This window comes from Oncorhynchus kisutch, linkage group LG19 (assembly GCF_002021735.2).
Source record: "Oncorhynchus kisutch isolate 150728-3 linkage group LG19, Okis_V2, whole genome shotgun sequence".
Classification (NCBI taxonomy): domain Eukaryota; kingdom Metazoa; phylum Chordata; class Actinopteri; order Salmoniformes; family Salmonidae; genus Oncorhynchus; species Oncorhynchus kisutch.
In genome coordinates, this window is record NC_034192.2 from 48,746,761 (window position 1) to 48,770,826 (window position 24,066).

Here is a 24,066-nt window from a genome sequence, read left to right on the forward strand (position 1 = left end):
ACTTGGCTTTGACATGATGTCTTCTTAATATTCTATTCTTTCTCCTCCTTTGAGGAGGCCACAGATGGGAATAGCAAGACTCTGCAGTGGATGTGTCTCAAATGCCTGGCTCTGGTCAAAGGTAGTGCACTATATACGGAATAGGGTGCCATTTGGGATGCATCCATGCATAGTAGACTACACCACGCCAAATGATTTTTCCAGTAAGTGAGTTATAATGTGGAGCGAATGTTCCACCCTGTCACAAGTGAAATGGGACGTATTTGAGGTGCCAGCGAACATGGAATTAGCATACTTGTGCGAATCTGTAAAAGGTTATGCCCTCAGTAATAAGTAGTATTATTCAATTCCGTTTGGTCAGGACAATATTTTCCCCATGAAACCATAAGGTTATCTTACTGAAGTGTTTTATTCCCAGAACAAAATGTGAGGGAACACCACAGCATGCTATTCTCAGATTCTTCTCTGCAAAGAAAACGATTCAACATCTCCTAAGTACGCTTTTGAAGAACTACAAAGCTCCTTCTATGGATAAATAGTATTTTCAGTTGTATAATGATTAGCACTTAAATGCACTGAATGGCTCATGTATCATGTTTGGGATCCACAGTATTTGGGGGAACAATACAAAATTAATGACAGAGCCTTGAAATCTGCCTCACTCTTGACACTCACTTTTTTTGTGTGTTTCTGTGAGGATGGAACATCCAAGACATCCAACTTGGGTGCCAGCCAGCAACTGGCTTGGATTCAGGTGCCGAAGAAACACTCATTCAAAAAATATCATTGTGGGTCTGTCGAAAGGAGGAGATATTTATCAAACACAGGATTTCCACAGGCCCCTTATCTCTAAAGGCCTCTTATCTCCACAGGACTCTTATCACCACAGAAAGGGATATGTTCATTAATCACTGACCGCTAGGGGGCAGTTTCAGCAGTGTCTTTGTGTTGAGTCTCTTTCTCTTTAACACACACACACAGTATCAGCCAAAAGTTTGGACACCTACTCATTCAAGTGTTTTTCTTTATTCTTTACTATTTTCTACCCTGTAGAATAAAAGCGAAGACACCAAAACTATGAAATAACACATAGAATCATGTAGTAACAAAAAAAGTTTTAAACAAATCAAAATAGATGTTATATTTGAGATTCTTCAAAGTAGTCACCCTTTGCCTTGATGACAGCTTTGCACACTCTTGGCATTCTCTCAACCAGCTTCATGAGGTAGTCACCTGGAACGCATTTCAATTAACAGGTGTGTCTTTTCAAAAGTTTATTTATCTAATTTATTTCCTCCTTAATGCGTTTGAACCAATCAGTTGTGTTGTGACAAGGTAGGGGTGATATACAGAAGATAGCCTATTTGGAAAAAGACCAAGTCCATCATTACTTTAAGAATTCTTCAAGTGCAGTCGCAAAAACCATCTAGCGCTATGATGAAACTGGCTGTTATGAGGACCGCCACAGGAAAGGAAGACCCAGAGTTACCTCTGCTGCAGAGGATACATTCATTAGTTACCAGCCTCAGAAATTGCAGCCCAAATAAATGCTTCACAGAGTTCAGGTAACAGACACATCTCAACAACCACTGTTCAGAGGAGACTGCATGAATCAGGCCTTCATGGTCAAATTGATGCAAAGAAACCACTACTAAAGGACACCAATAACAAGAAGAGACTTGCTTGGGCCAAGAAACACGAGCAATGGACATTAGACCGGTGGAAATCTGTCCTTTGGTCTGATGAGTCCAAATTTGAGATTTTTGGTTCCAACTGCCGTGACCTTGTGAGACACAGAGTAGATGAACGGATGATCTCTTCCCACAGTGAATCATGGAGGAGGAGGTGTGACGGTGCTTTTCTGGTGACACTGTCTGTGATTTATTTAGAATTCAAGACACACTTAACCAGCATGCCTACCACAGCATTCTGCAGCGATACTCCATCCCATCTGATTTGCACTTAGTAGGACTATCATTTGTTTTTCAACAGGACAATTACACAAAACACAGCTCCAGGCACTGTAAGGGCTATTTGACCAAGGAGATTGATGGTGCTGCATCAGATGACCTGGTCTCCACAATCACCCGACTTCAACCCAATTGAGATGGTTTAGGATGAGTTGGACCACAGAGTGAAGGAAAAGCAGCCAACAAGTGCTCAGTATACAGTGGGGCAAAAAAATTATTTAGTCAGCCACCAATTGTGCAAGTTCTCCCACTTAAAAAGATGAGAGAGGCCTGTAATTTTCATCATAGGTACACTTCAACTATGAGAAAAAAAAATCCAGAAAATTACATTGTAGGATTTTTAATGAATTTATTTGCAAATTATGGTGGAAAATAAGTATTTGGTCAATAACAAAAGTTTATCTCAATACTTTGTTACATACCCTTTGTTAGCAATGAGTTTCTGTAAGTCTTCAGAAGGTTTTCACACACTGTTGCTGGTATTTTGGCCCATTCCTCCATGCAGATCTCCTCTAGAGCAGTGATGTTTTGGGGCTGTTGCTGGGCAACACGGACTTTCAACTCCCTCCAAAGATTTTCTATGGGGTTGAGATCTGGAGACTGGCTAGGCCACCTTGAAATGCTTCTTACAAAGGCACTTCTTCGTTGCCCGGGCGGTGTGTTTGGGATCATTGTCATGCTGAAAGACCCAGCCACGTTTCATCTTCAATGCCCTTGCTGATGGAAGGAGGTTTTCACTCATTCATTCTTTCCTTTACACGGATCATCCTGGTCCCTTTGTCCTGGTCCCTTTGCAGAAAAACAGCCCCAAAGCATGATGTTTCCACCCCCATGCTTCACAGTAGGTATCGTGTTCTTTGGATGCAACTCAGCATTCTTTCTTGCACAATTGGTGGCTGACTAAATACTTTTTTGCCCCACTGTATGTGGGAACTCCTTCAACCATGAACCTGGTTGAGCGAATGCCAAGAGTGTGCAAAGCTGTCATCAAGGCAAAGGGTGGCTACTTTGAAGAATCTAAAATATGAAATATATATTGTTATATTGTTTAACACTTTTTTGGTTACTACATGATCCCATATGTGTTATTTCATAGTGTTGACGTCTTTACTATTATTCTACAATGTAAAGATTTGTCAAAATAAAGAAAAACCCTTGAATGAGTAGGTGTGTCCAAACTTTTGACTGGTACTGTACATACTATCAGAAATAAATATTTATGTACATTAAGTGATCTCAAAATCAGAAAATAAGTTGACATTATTATGAAGTATGGTAAGTGGGTGAGTGAGTACTATAGAAAGGGAGACTTTCAGTCGTCTGTCCCTGTATGTGCTTTTCCTGTCTGGTCCTTTCACCAGACCACCTGACTATAAATAAGACCGTTAAGATTGCCCACATCCTTGCCCCTAAAATAAATCCTCCACTATATGGCCAGAGCAGAAACCCGGCACCTATGAGGGACCGTGCAGTCTGACAGAGTGAGCCAAATAAGAGGCGCATTATCCACAGCATAGTTCCTCTGCACACACACACACACCACACACACACAGAGCATTGCAGGAGGGGCGATCCCCTACTTGCATGGGAACTTAGTTCTGGCTCACCTCAAGGCGCTGGTTGTGGGTGCCAGTAATGTCCTCTCTGGGCCCTGACCTGCCTTGCCTGTCACACTCCCCTTCCTGCTGGCCCAGTGTACTGTAACAGAGTAGCAAAGAATGGGAGCCAGTGTGGGGATCTGGGGACTGCATCCAAAATGTTACCCTTTTTCCTATATAGTGCACTACTTTTGACCAGGACCCATAGCGCTCTGGCGGGTCCTGGTCAAAAGTAGTGCACTATGTAGGGATTAGGGGCCATTTGGGATATAGCCCTAGAACTCATCAGAGGGGTTGACTCAGTCCTCCTTGCTCCCTCAACGCTGTGGGTCTGGCACACTGCACAGGTGGAAAACGGAAGACAGTGAGTGGCTAGTCATTAGGGTGTTGGCCGCTCTCTGCCCACTAACTTTATCCACAACCATAGCCTCTTACTTACTTGTCATGTGCGGTTTAAAAACTGTCATCGCAGAGTCTTACCAACAAGAAACAGTCAGTGAAAGAGCAAGGGGGGGAATGGGGGGGAACTAGAGATATTAAAAACAGTCACGCTGCCTTGATGATGCCTACTGACTTTGAGATAACACAGGTCTGTACACTGAGAACTGAGCTTCTAGCAGGCCTACATAATTATATGTGGAAAAAAAGATTCTCAGCAATGTGGAACAACTTGCATTTAACTTGTTGTAGTTTAAAGGCCCAGTGCAGTCAAAAATAGATTTTTCTGTTTTATATATAGACTTCCATATTATGAGGTTGGAATAATACTGTGAAATGTGCAAATAATGATAATGCCCTTTTAGGTTAAGAGCTGTTTGAAAAGACCGCCTGAAATTTCAGCCAGTTTTGGTGGGATGGAGTTTTGGCCTGCCTGGTGACATCACCAGCCAGTCAATAAGTTAACAGACCAATAAGCGAGTTCCAAACCATTCGGCCAATAACCACTAGTTTTCAGTTTTCCACTCAGACCACTCCCAGACAGTCTCAATTCTTACTTGAGAAATTGCTATTTGCTAAAAAGTTGTTTCTTTCTGACCATTTTCATTGAAAACAATCACAGTAAGGTACATAATTGTTATCCAGAAATTATTTGATATTGAGATAAAAACAGATGCATTGGACCTTTAAACAAAGCACAAGTCAATATGAACAGCATCCCATATTTATTTTTACAAATGTCCATTCACTCGCTCTTAAATTCACGCAATAGGCTACTTTCCTTTGGTAGCAAACTTTCCATTTGAAAAGAACATTCCCCATTTTAAGCATACAATCACTCATAATTAACAAACTCTCAGCTGAGAAACAGGAAGGCAAAATACTCAAACCCGCTTGCCAATCAATCTGTCAAAACCTTGCCCTTTTCCTCGCATTAATGTCCCCGGTATTATTATTTTTTCCCGTCTTTTTCGTAGAACTTCACTGTTGTTGAGTATTTAAACTGGAAACTATCTGCAGTTGTTTTCTTTTCTAAAACACCTGTCTAAACAGTGGAAAAGCCAAGGGTGAGTCTCGCCTGTCAGTGTTGGTGACAGCTCTTGACAAAAATTCAGTAGAGACGATCCTAAAGACGCCCACTCAAGCAAAACAATGCACGTGTGCTGGAATGACTCCAGCTGTGTCTGTGTTGCAAAGGCTCGCGTTTCTTCATGAGGTAAATGTTTTGTTTAGCAACACAAAAAAATGCAACAGGTAAACTAAAAAAGGCAGTTTCCTCCTTTATATTTGTTTATTAAAGGGTGCCTATCTTTGTTTTGTTCTTCTCTATGGTTTCCATCACCTTTAAATTTTTGTCTAAGTAGGCCTACAGAAAGGTTTTCATGACCTTGACTCAGCAAAACAGTTACACCTGAAACCAAACCCCTCTTACAATTTTGTGAAGAGGACAAAAGGCCTAACTATTTAAGTGATTAATTAATACAACGGCTGGCATTTGGAACATCTGTAGGACCCGTTTCAGTGCAGATTTAAGGAACAAAAGCCAGGTGCCTCATTAGTTTTTGGAGTCTTAACTCAGTCTGTATGGGGGGGTTGCCTCCTATGCTTAAATTTCTCATGGATCCTTAATCTGCTATAGCTAGGTTACCTGACCTTCCATCTCACCAAGCTCCTCAGGTCCCATGGGGCCCCATTCTATTGGTTTGCATTGTCCCACCTGGGGTGAAAAATGGCACTGTGGCCTTGGGCCACTACACATCATTATACTGTGCATATCCATAGATGACAGTCCCTTTATTTCATGCTGAGGGGTATTACTATGTAACTTCACTTTATTAGGTGCTCATTGTACACCTTTGGAATGGGAGCAGCCAATGTTCCCTCTCATCTTACTATAAATTGGGATTTATTAAGAACATCAGGATCAGCACAACAGAATAGAGTCCATTAATGAATTAAGCAATAAGGCCTGAGGGAGTGTGGTATATGGCCAATATACCACAGCTAAGGGCTGTTAAAATGCACAACGCAGAATGCCTGGATACACCCCTTAGTCGTGGCATATTGGCCATATACCACACTCCCTCATGCCTTATTGCTTAATTAATTAATGGACTCTATTCTGTAGTGCTGAACCTGATGTTCTTAATAAATCCCAATTTATAATTAGAAAAGTAAAAATAATAATTAGAAGAGTAAAAATACCAGGGCTTTCAGTCAATCACCACCCAATTTAAAATCCGTTTTAGATAATGGTGTTTTACAGGATAAATATGCACAAATTAAGCACATTGTGTGTCCAGACCAATGTACAGCAATATGTTGGAAAATCACATTGTGATCAGTCATCATCAGTCATGTCAATCAATTACAAGTGTGTGCGCCGGCATGACAGCGCACGTGCACATACACGCGCACACACACACAGGTAATGAAGCATACACTCACACTAACCTCACAAACTAATATAATTATTTCCTGAAATCCACCTAGGAAACTATATGCATCAGTAATAATATATAAACTATTGCACTTTTGTTTATATACAAACATTATGTCTGTACCACTTTTGAATGTTCATTAAAACAACCATTTTCTAAGTCTACAGAGGATATACCATTATTTTTCATACTTAACTTTTAGATTGTGTTTATGACAGAGGCATCCAACGAGAGGAGTTCTTGACATCTCACTGAAATGTGAGCAGCATTTTATAAATAAGATCTTCCACAAAACAATGCAGATGATTTACAAATATATAATTTACACAACACTGTGGTTTACAGAGTAAAATCCAACCATGTCCTGTCATGTATTTTCTGTTGTACTACAAATACAAAATGTTGACATCCTCTGTGTGCAAGTACAACATAGCGGTCGAAGAAAACATTTTGACAAATACAAACTACAAGACAAAGCAGGGACGAGTACAAACACATGCCTATAATTTATGTATGTATACACTCTTTGAAAAAAGGGTTCCAAAAAATGGTTTGGCTGTACCCATGGGGGAACCGTGGAAAGGGTTCTACATGGAACCCAACATATTTATTGAAACGGTTCTCCCATGGGAACAGACAAAGAACCCTTTTAGGTTATAGATATAACATTTTTCTATAAGAGTGTAAGTTGGCTGTTATTCAGCTTGTTTGGACAAGATGAAGATCCTATGGCAGTTCTTCATGGCAGTCTTTTCTGTTCTACAACAGACAGTTGAGTAAGGTTATAAACATACAGCTAAGATGAATTATCATACCTTTAAGCTACTCCAGTTCATATTTCTATTTTTATCCATTCAAGGTTAAAAATAGCAACAGAATTGTTCAATGCCAAATATATTTCAACTAGGACTACATAGGTTTTCCACAAAAATACGGTCTTGATATGCATCACATGAAACTGAATGATGCTTCAATTAAAGATGTTATCAACACAAAAATATAAATCAGGAAAATAGATACTTTTTGGGTAATTGGTCAATTTCACAAATGTAGAGTGGCAGAAAAACTGAAATTCCTGATTGATCAGGTTAAATCAAAGTTTATTTTTTCTAACTAACATCTGTTATTAATGTTATTATTACGTCTTGAAAGTAATGGGAAATCACAGTTGTTCAAGCAAGCTGCTAATTGGCAAGTGAAATAAAACTAGTTTCCATTGACTACAGTGCCTAAACATCTAAACCTTTCCTTTTAGAAGGGCACTGTGTAGAGCACTAAGAATGCAGAAGCTATATTTTATAGTGACATATTCCTTGAGCACACTCTAAATAAAGCCAGCGGTTCATTTTACATTCAGCACATTGTTTTTACAGATGTTGGATCTTACTTTGAACAGTATTGTCGTAGCAAAATAATCCTGCAGCAACAGGATTTGAAAGTTTAGTCCATAATGTTGCTTGATTGGTGGTTGGGCAAAATGAGGCTACACGAAAAATGCAACACTGCTAATATAACTGTGTGTTGGTGTGGGTTTTCAGTGAATTTATGTAAATCACAAAGTTCATCTGCATTTCCTGCGGCGCAGAAAAATTCTCATCAACAAAGGAGTGATCAAATCAAGATTATAAACCGGGTAGTTCGGCTCCTGGATGCTGATTAGCTGAAAGCCGTGGTATATTTAAGTAATGATGCCCGAGTAGCCGGTGTTTGGAGGATATATTGACACGGGTGTTGCTAGGCCCGAGACAAAGTCAATATATCAGCAACAGGAATTGTTAATTGTTATGTGATTATAATTAATGGACATTTTTTGTAGGGGTTGATACATTTTCCGTTACGGCAAAGTAAGTCTGAAAGTGGAAAATACTAGCTTTAGAAGCCTTTTTAAATGTCGAAAACACTACAAGTTTGCAGGAAAGTTCCTGCAACAACAGGATGATCAAATTAAGATATGGCATCTGTATACACAATAGCAGAGGGAAAACACATTCTATCATTAAAATTACATTTTGGAAAACAGTGGTTTATGTATATTTTTCTGTTATAGAAACCAACTTTTCGTATCTATATACAATCAAATGGTCATTTAAAGAATAATTGACAATGAAGATAGTAGAAAAAAAGATGTCAAAATAGTAACAGTTTCTCAAAAATAAAATAAACACTGACAAATGTGTTTAAACTGCAAAAAAAAAATGGAGGTCCCATTTCCTTTCAGCATAACTTTCAACAGGTGTCTGCTGTAGCCAAAGCTGGTTACTACTCAAAAAATAATTCAAGAAAATATATGAAATACTGAAACCAGGAATATACTGTGGGGTCGCTGTAAATTTACATACTGGACATACAGAGAGATTCTCATATTGAAATCTTAAAATATGCCGCACTTGGTCCGATGACCCTAAAAACCTTTTAAAAAAGGAAATACTGATATACAGCCTTTCTGAAGACTTGTGCGTTGAGAGAGCAAAGGGAGGAATCAGTGTGTGTGTGTTCAGCAGAAAGAAGCAGGCCAGCCCAATTCTCCTGCTCTGGCTATGGGCCAGTGTGTTGGGGCAGCCTGCTGGTCAGTGGCCCTCACTGCTGTATTCAGCTTGTGGAGGGGCAAGAGGGAAGGTGGGGGGAGAGGGGGTCACTGCACCACACAAATGGAGCTGCGCGGGGGGTTGACTGTCCTCGCCACAGGCTCTTGACTGTAGTTCACGATATCTGCCTTCACCACACACTATGGAAACACACAGACATAAAGACAGTCATAAACAAAGGCAAAACATGAGAAAGTTGCCTCCACACTAGAAAATCCATCTGATTTATTCACAAATTACCCAATTTAAGATTAAATTACCTAACTGATACTACTAAATATTTTTCATTTGTTCTGGCATAGTCCAGAAATCTATATGGACAACTTAAAGCAGACCCCAGGTCTTCCTTCCCAGGCCCCAGAGCTTACTTGTATAATTCAAATGCATTACATTTGTCGGATTCAGAAAAACATGTAAACTGAAGTATGCAAGCTAATGGATGAATGTTGTGGTAAAAATAAAGATGGAAAATCTTCTCTACAGTAAAGATCTGATCTACAGTAAATACAGTAATACACTTGAAGTCGTAAGTTCACATACACTTTAGGTTGGAGTCATTAAAACTCATTTTTCAACAACCACACATTTCTTGGTAACAAACTATAGGTTTGTCAAGTTGGTTAGGACATCTGCTTTGTGCACGACAAGTCATTTTTCCAACAATTGTTTACAGACAGATTATTTAACTTATAATTCAAAGTATCCCAATTCTAGTGGGTTACATATACTAAGTTGACTGTGCCTTTAAACAGCTTGGAAAATTCCAGAAAATTATGCTAATTGTCGGAAGTTTACTTACAGCTTACCCAAATAAATTCCTGACATTTAATCCTAGTAAAAATGGCCTTAGTTCAGTTAAGATCAAAACTTTATTTTAAGAATGTGAAATGTCAGAATAATAGCAGAGAGAATTATTTCTTTCTTTCATCACATTCCCAGTGGGTCAGAATTTACATACACTCAATTAGTATTTGGTAGCATTGCCTTTAAATTATTTAACATGGGTCAAACATTTCGAGTAGCCTTCCACAAGTTTCCCACATTATATTGGGTGAATTTTGGCCCATTCCTCCTGACAGAGCTGGTATAACTGACTCAGGTTTGTAGGCCTCCTTGCTCACACACGCTTTTTTAGTTCTGCCCACACATTTTCTATACGATTGAGGTCAGGGCTTTGTGATGGCCACTCCAATACCTTGACTTTGTTGTCCTTAAGTCATTTTACCATAACTTTGGAAGTATGCTTGGGGTCATTGTCCATTTGGAAGACCCATTTGCGAGCAAACTTTAACTTCCTGACTGATGTTGCTTCTTGGGATGTTGCTTCAATATATCCACATAATTTTCCTCCCTCATTATGCCATCTATTTTGTGAAGTACACCAGACCCTCCTGCAGCAAAGCGCCCCCAAAACATGATGCGGCCACCCCCGCGCTTCCCGGTACGGATGGTGTTCTTCAGCTTGCAAGCCTCCCCATTTTTCCTCCAAACATAACGATGATCATTATGGCCAAACAGTTCTATTTTTGTTTCATCAGACCAGAGGACATTTCTCCAAAAAGTATGATCTTTGTCACCATGTGCAGTTGCAAACCATAGTCTGGCTTTTTTATGGCGGTTTTGGAGTTTGGAGCAGTGGCTTCTTCCTTGCTGGGCGGCCTTTCAGGTTATGCCGATATAGGACTCGTTTTACTGTGGATATAGATACTTTTGTACCTGTTTCCTCCAACATCTTCACAAGGTCCTTTGCTTTTGTTCTGGGATTGATTTGCACTTTTCGCACCAAAGTACATTTATCTCTAGGAGACCGAATGAGTCTCTTTCCTAAGCGGTATGATGGCTGCGTGGTCGCATGGTGTTTATACTTGCATACTATTGTTTGTACAGATGATAGTGGTACCTTCAGGCATTTGGAAATTGCTCCCAAGGATGAACCAGACTTGTGGAGGACTACATTTTTTTTCCTGAGGTCTTGGCTGATTTCTTTAGATTTTCCCATGATGTCAAGCAAAGAGGCACTGAGTTTGAAGGTAGACCTTGAAATACATCCACAGGTACACCTCCAATTGACTCAAATGAGGTCAATTAGCCTATCAGAAGCTTCTAAAGCCATGACATCATTTTCTGGAATATTCCAAGCTGTTTAAAGGCACAGTCAACTTAATGTATGTAAACTTCTGACCCACTGGAATTGTGATACAGTGAATTATAAGTGAAATAATCTGTCTGTAAACAATTGTTGGAAAAATGACTTGTGTGTCATGCACAAAGTAGATGCCCTAACCGACTTGCCAAAACTTTAGTTGGTCAACAAGAAATTTGTGGAGTGGTTGAAAAACGAGTTTTAATGACTCCAACTTAAGTGTATGCAAACTTCAGAGTTCAACTGTAACTCAATTCCCACAATTAAAATACAATGAAAACAGCTACCATTACCACCACAACCACTTTATAAGATGCTTTAATTGTGTTTTTACACCAGGCACTAATAGATATATTTCAGGAGATAAATACATCTATGTGTGACTGTGTAAACATACTTCCAATTATTGAACAGAACAGATTTTGCTCTGATTGGTCTCTTGTCTAATGGGGGCTTCGTCCTGAGGGTAGTCCACCAGCTCAGCTTTCACGATCCTCTGAGCAGCATAACACACCACCACACCAGCAGAGAGATGGAGACAAAACCAGGCAGGAGAGAGGGATAGAAAAGGAGATGCGTGGGTAGAGGAAATGAGGTGTGGAATGAAAAGAGAGAGAAGACAGGAATGAAAACAAAGATGCAGACGGGAGGTACAGTTGGTTGGAATGGAGGATGGGGAAAGGTGAAGACAGGGTCGTGGAGGAGACGGAGAGAAATGAGAAAGACAAATGGATTTAACAGAAGAACATACTAATGACATTTTCCCGGGTAACACAGCCAAATGTCCATGAACAAGATACATTTATGAAACATTTCTCCATGTACAAATGAAGAACACTCATGTATTAGAATACTCCCAGCCTGATATGAATGGTGTGCCAAATGTTGGTTTATCCATAAAGATCTGGGAGTGAGACTTTACATTTGTTTAAGTTTAAGCCACTAGTGTGCACTTCATTAACTGTTTTTGGGTGTGCGTTCTCAGCTCCTCATCTACTACCATGTTACCATGTCAAGTTTTAAATCAACCATTACATCTTCATTGAGGAGAGGTATTAGAGGTCCCCCCCCCTCCCCCAATGTCCATGTAATCTTATTAATTATGATCTAAAAGGCTAAACTGATTCTAGATCAGCACTTCTTCTCTGAGAAGCTTTATGAATACGGGCCCTGGATATTGAGTAGCAGTAATTGGACGAACGGTTTCTGAACTTACAGTTAGACCTCAGACCTGGATTGGGCAGTGAGCAAAGAGCAGAGATCGTGGTTGTAACCCAGGCACTGGTTGGCTATTCTGATTAACGAGCTGCCGATGCCTGGTGTCGGACCCTGTGAGTGATCAGCGGCCCCAGTATCTGATCTTCCAGACAGGGGACCATGATGGAGTGGGCTCCCAGGCCGATAAGATCTTGTCAGGGTTCCTGACCCCCATGTACAGCTCTCTAAACCTGACAGCTGATAATCAGGCTGTCCTGCCTCCCAACAATAACCTGGAGCTGCCCTTGACCTCCTTCCCCAAATCCATTTGGCTACAAATCAGAACATCACTCCTCCCATTGATAACACTGCACAGCAACAAGATATTTTTGGCAGACAATCACCCCCCCCCCCCCAATTTATTTTTATCTTCACTTATTTTCTTTCTACTTCTATTTTCTTTGTCTGTGTCTAGCTCCAGTGAATGTTGAGGCCTTCAACTACTTGTAGCCTAGAAACCTGACCCATTCTCTATCCAAGATGAAGATACACCATTGAAGTGGGATAGTCTTCACTCCACTAAAATATGACTTATTTTATGTATAAACATTTATTTGGACTTGCATCCCTGAAGTGACCCATAAACATCACAGATTACGTCTCTGTGACAGGCAGATCAGACTAGGGCGGTCATGAAATTGTGTCAGACGGTTATTGTCATGCAAAAAGACTGCCGTCTCATGGTAACTGACCGTTAATAAACCATCTCATTTAGCATTTCTAGGACTCCACGCTTACAAGCCACATACAAGCCACTCATGTGCGCCTTTGGAACATCTACATTTAAAAAAGTTGAATAAATCAATTTATTATACACCATCACAATAAATCAATTTATTTTATGCAGGTCTAAAGAAGTCTTATTATGGTAAGAAATGTATTTCAGAAGAACAAAGAAGAACAAAGAACAAAGAAGAAGAACAAAATACGAGTTGGTCTACTGTATGTTACATTCCCCACCTATGCTCCATGCCATAGGCTGTAGGCTTATTCATTTAGCTAACAAGATATGCTTATAAGTCCCAGGCCATTATTTTATATATGTTTTTATAGTAGAAAGAATATAATTGAACTTAGCTGAATAAAATAGAAAGGATTTTTTTTCCATTCCGGGTCGAGTGTGCATATGGAGTAGCTATGTTGAGCGTAAAAGTAATCATTTGAAACAGGTCCTATATGCAAGATTTAGAGTTATTTGGCAACTTTAGTTGTGAATGATACAAACCTTAGAATGTCAAACATATATGGGCTACATGATGCGACTATAGGCTATTGATGATTTGAGAAAGTCTGTTCATTTTTCAAATCATGCCGGGTAGGCTTCTCTGGTTTTATAGCAGAGCATGTGCTTAATATGAGCAACAATCAAAACCCTGCTTTCACACGGGATTACATAAAGAAATGTCTGGGCTTATAAGAACACCTATTTCACTCCACATATCAACCACTGTTTGAGGAGCACACTGTGCGACAGAGCACTTGAGAAAGGAATGAAGGAGAGAGAGGAAGAGATGGAAATGCACAGTGGTGAGATATTCTGTAGCTAAACGTAATGTGTCAGCCTATTCATTATCAAAATATTTTTTAAATGCCCCATTACTAGGCTATTCAAAATCAAATACAAATTCACTATAAGTGTAGGCTAACTCCGTAAACCACCCTGCACAATCAATGAACCAACAGCATCGCCTAGGCCTATAAGTTCTCTCCCAGACTCATGGATAGACAGTTTGTAGCGTAGCATAAGATAACCAATCCATCCAGTATGCATAATATTACAGTCCATACTCATAATTTAATAGCATTTGTTTAATTTTGGAGTATAGGCTAGACCAATTATGTACCAAAGACATCTTAAAACCAGTTAAAAAAATTAAATAAAATTCTGCTGTGCGTAATACACAATAGGCTATGTATTGTATTATGGCACAATCATTTTAATATAGCTTTTTTGTCAGGCTCATAAGCCTATGAGTATGTACAAGCTCTAATACAGTATGTGTATGGGTGTTTTGAATGAATCATCACATTAGAAAGCGCTGTCCATTTTGTAGTGTTAGGCTTTGAAACAACATCCACAATAACCATGTTTCCCACTCAGTTTCAACCTGTTATTAAACTTCTTTCTTCAAATTGATCGATCACAATGAGGCGAGTTTTAAAAGCACGATACTGTTTTGATGATAAGTGTTTGATGTGATTTTCCATTCCATTTGTATTGATGTCAGAATGTCCAGAGTGCATAAGAGGAGATTACCATGACTCTATGGTCACGTCGAATTTTACTACGGTCATGACTGCTGGTGTGGCGGTAATACAGTCACCTCAAAAGCCCTAGATCAGACCACTCATCCAGCTTGTTTAGCTTGGATTAAAGCACTTGGGTTTATTGAGGTAGCTATCATGGGAGGTGACGGAGGGGAGATGGACACCTTCATTAGCCTGTCTGTTGACAGCAAAAGAGGCAGGGTGGGGGTGGAAGTGTGTTTGAGAGTTGTCTCCTAGCCTTCGCTCCCTTAGTCCTCTCCCTTCTCTTGGGGTACTGACCTCCCCATAGCCCCAGCCTCATCAGCCACTCTCTAGCCAGCATGGCACCGACCAGTCATATCACAAGCAGGATGAATGCCTCTGGGGGAGGTGCCCTGAGTAATCCCACCTCTGTCACCAGTGACGGGGCCACCTGGTCTGGCTGGTTCACAGAGGCCGAGCTCGGAGGGAGATAAGCTCAATAAATCAGAGGATGCATCCTAACCTTCCCACCCTACACTGCCAACCTCTTCACCTCTCACCTCACGCACGATTGGGCTCTAACGTCGTCAATGTGGCTGTAACTACAGATGGACAGTCGCAGGTACAGTATAACTTGAGTAACAAGGGTCCTGTGACCTGGCACACACTGTTTGACCTTGTGTACATGTGTGTGGTTATAAGAAACCATCCAAACAATGGCAACATGACTTGCTACATAATTTACCCTTCGCTAAGCCCCGACCCAGAATTTTGGGCAACCAATAGCATCGCTCCAATTGATAGGAACGGTCATCGAGTCCGACACCTTGGACAAGCTCACGTTTGAAACACATGAAAACCATTGGAGCATTACAAAAACTGAGTTTTCATTCAAAAACAAATATTTTAAAATGGCTAAATAATTTAACAGTGCACCAGGGTACTGGTACTGTGATCTGAAATGCAGAGCCTGGTGGGTTATTTTTCTAATCTGAAATTATACTTTTGTTATATTGTTTTCTAGCTCAGCTGGTTAGCTAGCTCTCAGTCTCATTGACCAGCCAATGTTAACCCTAGCTAGTCACTGTATAGCTGCCAGCCAGCCAGTTAATATAACTTATTTTTTCAAAATGAATATTACCTTGCTGCAGTGAGCTCCAAAAGTATTGGAACAGTGACATTTTGGGGGGCTTTGCACTCCAGTACTTTGGATTTGAAATGATACAATGACTATGAGGTTAAAAATCTTTAATTTGGAGGGTATTTTCAATCATATCGGGTGAACTGTTTAGAAATTACAGCACTTTTTATACTTAGTCCCCCCATTTTAGGGGACCAAAAGTATTGGGACAAATTCACTTATGTGTATTAAAGTAGTCAATAGTTTAATATTTTGGACCATATTCCTAAAACACAATGATTATTGCGACTCTACAAACTTGGACGCATTTGCTGTTTGTTTTGGTTGTGTTTCAGATTATTTTGTGCCCAATAGAAATGAATGTTAAATAATGAATGATGTCATTTTGTAATTACTTGTATTATACAAAAGAATAGTCTAAACACTTGTACATTAATGTGGATGCTACCATGGTAACCAATAATCCTGAATGAATAATGAATAATGATGAGTGAGAAAGTTACACGCACAAATATCATACCCTCCCCCAAAAATGCTAACCTCCCCTGTTATTGTAAATGATGAGAGGTCAAATCAAATGTTATTGGTTGCATACACATGATTAGCAGATGTTATTGCGAGTGTAGTGAAATGCTTGTGCTTTAAGTTCCGACAGTGCAGTAATATTTAACAGTAACCTAACAATTCCACAACTACCTAATACACACACATCTACACTACCTTTCAAACGTTTGGGGTTACTTAGAAACGTCCTTGTTTTTGAAAGAAAAATTGACATTTTAATGGACACTTTTTTTGTCCATTAAGTAACATCAAACTGATCTCAACGTTAACAGTGAAGAGGCGACTCTGGGATAATGGCCTTCTAGGCAGAGTTGCAAAGAAACAGCCATATCTCAGACTGGCCAGTAAAAAGAAAGATTACGATAGGCAAAAGAACAAAGACACTGGACAGAGGAACTCTGCCTAGTAGGCCAGCATCCTGGAGTCGCTTCTTCACTGTTGACTTGAGAGTGGACAGAGGAACTCTGCCTAGTAGGCCAGCATCCCGGAGTCGCTTCTTCACTGTTGACTTGAGACTGGACAGAGGAACTCTTCCTAGAAGGCCAGCATCCCGGAGTCGCTTCTTCACTGTTGACTTGAGACTGGACAGAGGAACTCTGCCTAGTAGGCCAGCATCCCGGAGTCGCTTCTTCACTGTTGACTTGAGACTGGACAGAGGAACTCTGCCTAGTAGGCCAGCATCCCGGAGTCGCTTCTTCACTGTTGACTTGAGACTGGACAGAGGAACTCTGCCTAGAAGGCCAGCATCCCGGAGTCGCTTCTTCACTGTTGACGTTGAGACCGGTGTTTTGTGGGTACTATTTAATGAAGCTGCCAGTTGAAGACTTGTGAGGCATCCGTTTCTCAAAATAGACACTAATGTACTTGTCCTCTTGCTCAGTTGTGCACCGTGGCCTCCCGTTCCTCTTTCTATTCTGGTTAGGGCCAGTTTGCGCTGTTCTTTGAAGGCAGTAGTACACAGCGTTTTACGAGATCTTACGTTTCTTGACAATTTCTCGAATGGACTTGGATTAGCTAACACAACATGCCATTGGAACACAGGAGTGATGGTTGCTGATAATGGGCCTCTGTACACCTGTGTAGATATTCCTTCTTTTTTTTAAAGAATCTGCCGTTTCCAGTGTTGATCAATTTTATGTTATTTTAAATGGACAAAAATGTGCTTTTATTTAAAAAACAAGGACATTTCTAAGTGACCCCAAACTTTAGAACGGTAGTGTAAGTAAAGGGATGGAATAAGAATATATACATATAAATATATGGATGAGCGATGACCGAGCGGCATAGGCAAAATGCAATAGATGGTATAAAATACAGTATATACATATGAGATGAGTAACGCAAGATATTTCAACATTATTAAAGTGGCATTATTAAAGTGACTAATGATTCATTTAGTAAAGTGGCCAATGACTTCTCTGTATGTAGGCAGCGGCCTCTCTGTGTCAGTGATGGCTGTTTAACAGTCTGATGGCCTTGAGATAGAAGCTGTTTTAACCTCATAGTCATCGTATACTTGCAAATACAAAGTGCTGGAGTACAGAGCCAAAACAAACAAAAAACACTGTTCCAATACTTTTGGAGCTCACTGTAAATTAGCCATGTTATGAATAGAACTCATCTGCTGTCAACATCAGGATACGATTTGAGAGCACTAGTTAGCTCCAAACGTGGTTAGTAACTTTGGCTGCATGCTAACAGTGCATTCAGAGCCATCAGGTGGCTCGCCACACTACAACCTTCATTTTACCACCACAACATAAAGGGGAAGGGCTTAGCGAAGAGTCAATTCTCTCTGGGAAATGTGAGATAAAAGGCTTAATGAAGGCTAGGGCTCACCTGGGACTGCTCCATCTCCGCTTTATTGAGCTTCACCCCCAGAATCTCTGCAGCCACTCTCTGAAATGCCAGGAACACCTGAAGGGAAGGCAGGGCATGAAAGGAGGAGAGATGAGCAGGAATACAATTCAATTCAATTCAAGGGCTTTATTGGCATTGGAAACATGTGTTAACATTGCCAAAGCAAGTGAGGTAGACAACATACAAAGTGAATATATAAAGTGAAAAACAACAAAAATTAACAGTAAACATTACACATACAGAAGTTTCAAAACAGTAAAGACATTACAAATGTCATATTATATATATATATACAGTGTTTTAACAATGTACAAATGGTTAAAGGACACAAGATAAAATAAATAAGCATAAATATGGGTTGTATTTACAATGGTGTTTGTTCTTCACTGGTTGCCCTTTTCTCGTGGCAACAGGTCACAAATCTTGCTGCTGTGATGGCACACTGTGGAATTTCACCCAGTAGATATGGGAGTTTTTCAAAATTGGATTTGTTTTCGAATTCTTTGTGGATCTGTGTAATCTGAGGGAAATATGTCTCTCTAATATGGTCATACATTGGGCAGGAGGTTAGGAAGTGCAGCTCAGTTTCCACCTCATTTTGTGGGCAGTGAGCACATAGCCTGTCTTCTCTTGAGAGCCATGTCTGCCTACGGCGGCCTTTCTCAATAGCAAGGCTATGCTCACTGAGTCTGTACATAGTCAAGGCTTTCCTTAATTTTGGGTCAGTCACAGTGGTCAGGTATTCTGCCGCTGTGTACTCTCTGTGTAGGACCAAATAGCATTCTAGTTTGCTCTGTTTTTTTGTTAATTCTTTCAAATGTGTTAAGTAGTTATCTTTTTGTTTTCTCATGATTTGGTTGGGTCTAATTGTGCTGCTGTCCTGGGGTTCTGTAGTGTGTGTGTTTGTGAACAGAGCCCCAGGACCAGCTTGCTTAGGGGACTCTTCTCCAGGTCCATCTCTCTGTAGGTGATGGCTTTGTTATGAAAGGTTTGTGAATCGCTTATTCTTATTGGTAAAACATCAGTATTTCAGTAGTCATTTTTTAAATGTATATATATATGGTGCGTGTGTGCCACTTTTGATGTGATTTACTAGGTAAACCAACTCACCGAGTCTCCAGACTTGGCAGATACGAACTGACTGATGAGGCTGTTCTCTTGGCAGAAGCGCTGGTGTTTGTCAGCCTTCACTGTCCTCATATGCTCAAGGTCGACTGTGGACATAATGTCAGCAAATTACACAGATAGCAAGATTGACTTGACACAAGGTTATACTGTACAGAGACAGGGCGAACCTCATATCTGGACTTGCACAGAAAAGATAAGGTTTACACCAGCTCAAGATAGACTCGGGATTTGCCTGCTATAGATAACTAGCAACATACTTGAATTATTGTGTGTCACATTCAGTTTTTCAGAAATATATTTTGAGAAGGAAGTGATGAATTCAGAGACCCCTGGCCTCCATTTCCAGGTGTGATTAGCCTACAGCTCAGTGTCACACATTCCATAACTCAGTCCTGGTACAGTTACACCCTGAAGCCTAGCACCTTTATATCTACCACCACATGACCCAAGTCAAAAGAGCCAGGCTGTGGCTCTTCAAACACAATACATAGATGACCAAAGACTTCAGGCTACCCCGAAGTATGGCTGTCTGCTGAGAGAAAGCCATGACATATCACATAATGACATATTGAATTAAATGAGGCCTTTAAGGTGCACACATGGGTCTAAAACCTAGGTGTGGCTGATTACGGCATGCGCACAATGACAGAGACCATCTTTCTAGCCACTGTGCCTGCGTCTCCGTGCATTTAACCCTGGTGCAGTGATACCAGGAGTTTCACTTCTCCCCTTCCTCAATACGGGGTCACACCAAGGTCACAAGGGAAGGTCACCTGGGGGTCTCGCTGCTGAAAGCAATAGCTTCCCTCTTTATTTCTGGCTTTGTCTGACAAGGCGGCCACGCCCGGTATCTGGTGCATACGTGTCTATGGGAGCTGGAGGAGGTAGTAGGCTACTGTATGGTGTTGCATTTCTCTCACCCCCCCCCCAAGTTTAGCTCTTTGTGTGAAGCTTCATTCAAGCTGTCAATGTTTTCTGCCGTTCTCATGGCCCTTGGGTTAGGTGTGTGTGTGCGCGCAGAGTCGTAATCTGATTACAAAAAAACTAACTGTAATCAGTTACGTTACCAGCTAACACTTTTGAAAAACGCGAAAATTACTTCTAAGATTACTTTTAAATTCTGAATGGATGTTAGCAAAAAAAATACAGTAAATTAACACCTTTGTATTTTCTCAATGACATTCAATTCAGCATTGAAAAAACTCGCAAGTTTAAGTTTGTTCCACTTGAGGGTCTGACCACAAGTCAGAGACCACTATGATACTTTTGATGGATCCTTTTTGTCTTCTTCTAATGCCTCTTAAGGGGTAAGTAATCCAAAAGTAACAAAAAGTACATCAGATTATGTTACTGAGTTTGGGTAATCCAAAAGTTGTTACAATTTTGTACAGGTATCTAGTTGGTAACTTACACATATTACATTTAGAATGTAACCTACTGAACCCTTTGTGTGTGTGTGTTCTAAAGAGCAATGTAAAGTGTCCTCCAGTATCATTAATAACATAGTAGGTCATAGTGAGCCAAATATAAAAGACCAGTCACCATCTATAGCAACACACAGCCATCCATAGCTATTTCCGAGAGAAAGGATTTTTTTTTACATTGTTTTGTCATTTTTATGTCATGTGAAGCCTTCTAAGAATGTTGACACCATATAACATGGAAAAGGTAATTGTATATGTCATGAGGTATGAGTCCGGAACTTAGACAAACCTTTCTAGTCCCCTTGGACACACACATACAGACATCAATTATGCTACAGACCAAAGCAGGTTGTCTCGTCTCTCCGCATGCATAAACATGGCTATCTTGGAGAGGTCAGCAAGTTATTAATTCCCGTCACTAAGAGCGGAGGTACCCGCATGCTACCAGAAGTAAACGATGCTAATCCTTTGGATCCTGAACACTTGGGAGGGGTTATCAATCATCTGTCAGAGTCAGATTAGCCAACATTAACAGACTGGGGCCGGGGAGTGGCAGGACACTAAGTAAACCGGACCATGGGGAGAAGTGAAGATGAAGTAATTAAACCCAGTGACTAAGGTTTCTCTGTGCTGTCATGACTGACAGGGAATACAAGGGAAAACAATCCTTGTCTTCTATTGTTGTATAGTCATACATGTGACAGCTAACACTCTTCGACCTGTCATGGATGAAAATAAAAATATGTGTTCAAATAATTAACATACAGTAAATCCTTAGAAATACTAGAATACATGATTTGATGATTTGTAGAAACAATAAAAAAAGGCTGGCTAGGTTAACCACTGATGCTTTTGGTAAGCCATTGTGTATGTAAGGACAACAGTGTTTCCCCTATATTCATTTCGCAGCGGTGGCCCACTGCTGCTAAATTGTGGCCACAGATGCATTTTTATATACACTACCGTTCAAAGGTTTGGGTTCCTTGTTTTGAAAGAAAAGCACATCTTTTGTCCATTTAAAATAATATCAAATTGATCAGAAATACAGTGCAGACATTGTTAATGTTGTAAATGACTATTGTAGGTGGAAACAGCAGATAAAAACAAATGGATTACCTACATAGGCCCATTATCAGAAACCATCACTCCTGCATTACTATGGCACGTTGTGTTAGCTAATCCAAGTTTATCATTTAAAAGGCTAATTGGTAAATAGAAATCCATTTTGCAGTTATGTTAGCACAGCTGAAAACTGTTGTTCTGATTAAGGAAGCAATAAAACTGGCCTTCTTTAGACAAGTTGAGTATGTGGAGCATGAGCATTTGTGGGTTCGATTACAAGCTCAAAATGGCCAGAAACAAAGAACCTTCTTCTGAAACTCAGTCCATTCTTGTTCTGAGAAATGAAGGCAATTCCACGTGATAACTTGCCAAGAAACTGAAGATCTCGTACAACCCTGTGTACTATTCCCTTAACAGAACAACGCAAACTGGCTCTAACCAGAATAGAAAGAGGAGTGGGAGGCCCTGGTGCACAACTGAGCAAGAGGACAAGTACATTAGAGTGTCTAGTTTGAGAAACAAACACCTCACAAGTCCTCAAATGGCAGCTTCATTAAATAGTACCCGCAAAACACCAGGCTCAACGTCAACAGTGAAGAAGAGACTCCAGGATGCTGATGCGCCACATACTCAACTAGTCTAAAGAAGGCCAGTTTTATTGCTTCTTTAAATCAGTACAAGTCTTCAGCTGTGCTAACATAATTGCAAAATGGTTTTCTAATGAGCAATTAGCCTTTTACAATTATAAACTCGGATTAGCTAACGCAACGTGCCACTGGAACACAGGAGTGATAGTTGCTGATAATGGGCCTCTGTTCGCCTATGTAGATATTCCATATAAAATCAGTCTTTTCCAGCTACAATAGTAATTTACAACATTAACAATGTCTACGCTGTATTTCTGATCAATTTTATGTTATTTTAAATGGACAAAAAAAACAACAACTTTTGAACACGATTTTAAACGGATAGTCGTTGCTCAATGACTGGAAGTTTATGGAAACAGCTAGCATGTTCCCATAGACTTGTTCACCCCCCCACCCACCCCGCTAGTAGCATTGAACCTTCCACCCTCACACTTGCCCCCACTGCAAAAAAATACAAAACCTTTGGGAGACACTGGATCAGGCCCAATTCTGTCAGCCAGAATGGCCTAACAAAATGTCACTTATTACACAAAGCAATAGACAAAATGTTTATTTAAAAAAACCTGCTCCATAGTTAAAGACTAACGTATAGAATTTGTGACCAATCCTAAGACATGGGAGAGTAGGCATGTGTTATTTTGCTCTGGCGGTCGCAGGGAAAGTTAGGTTATCACATTCCCTCACAGGAATACCAGAGAACAATCCTGACCCAGAGACTCAAAGTGCCTCCCTAATGAAAATAAAACATGGGCTATGTATACATTTGGATTAACAAATTGGACAATTGATTATATTGTCATACATGCCAAGAAAATACTTAATAAAGTGCAGTAAATGACTACACATAAAGTATAAAACAATACTGTATTTAATAATATAGGAATGCAATGATTGATATGTTAAGGCATAAATTCATGTATTTTTTGTTCGAATTCAAATTGCCAGAAATAAGAAATGTTTTCAATCTTGCGAGGAGGACTGCCAATGACAACAAGTAAAAATGTAGAACAGCAAATACTGTTTAAAATTGCCAAAAACCACAGTTTCTCTCCCAAACAGATTCTAGCTTCATGTGTCGTCGTTCTGTGGACATTGAGCTCACGAAAAGCCTACAGTTACGGCGTTTCTTTTTATAACCCGTGTTAATGTAGCCATTTCCACTTATCAGTTTGAAACGATCTTCCTCCGCTGATCTGGTTTCTCTCCTTTCCTGACAAACTGTACGTTAACCGTCACGTTAACTACCCCCAGGAAGTGACTGCAACCACGAAATCAACTGTTTAGGCCTCCTAGCACATAGAGATAGCAGAATGGATCATCACTTGTCAAGACCGATGACTCCATCTCACCCCAGTCACCATGAGTGTTTACTTTAAAAGCCAGTTATCATTGTGGTGAATCTCAAAACATTTAGAGAGACAAATACATTGGAAGAAATCATATGTTAGGTCAGAGCCAAAGGGAGATATATAAATGATAAAGATATATGCCCGGACTGGTTTTAACCTCTGGAGTCAGCTGTGTCAAAGTAATACAATGAAGGGACTTTAGAAAGTCAAGTTAGTTAGCAGCCTATAGG

The 24,066-nt window shown here is 40.1% G+C and overlaps 1 protein-coding gene across 2 annotated transcripts in view; it reads right to left on the reverse strand.

The window, feature by feature from the left end:
* Positions 1-6,245: 6,245 nt before the first annotated feature.
* The window catches only part of rab28 (RAB28, member RAS oncogene family), a 51,256-nt gene continuing 33,435 nt past the window's right edge, over positions 6,246-24,066 (reverse strand). The window contains exons 5-8 of one of the 2 annotated variants that reach the window (XM_020452993.2): positions 19,337-19,440; positions 18,206-18,283; positions 11,573-11,671; positions 6,246-9,172 (exon numbers count right to left, since the gene is read on the reverse strand). In XM_020452993.2, the coding sequence (XP_020308582.1) occupies positions 11,579-11,671; positions 18,206-18,283; positions 19,337-19,440 (275 nt within the window). In that variant the 3' untranslated portion in view covers positions 6,246-9,172; positions 11,573-11,578. The remainder of the gene's footprint in view (positions 9,173-11,572; positions 11,672-18,205; positions 18,284-19,336; positions 19,441-24,066) is intronic. The other variant, XM_020452992.2, reaches the window with a different exon arrangement.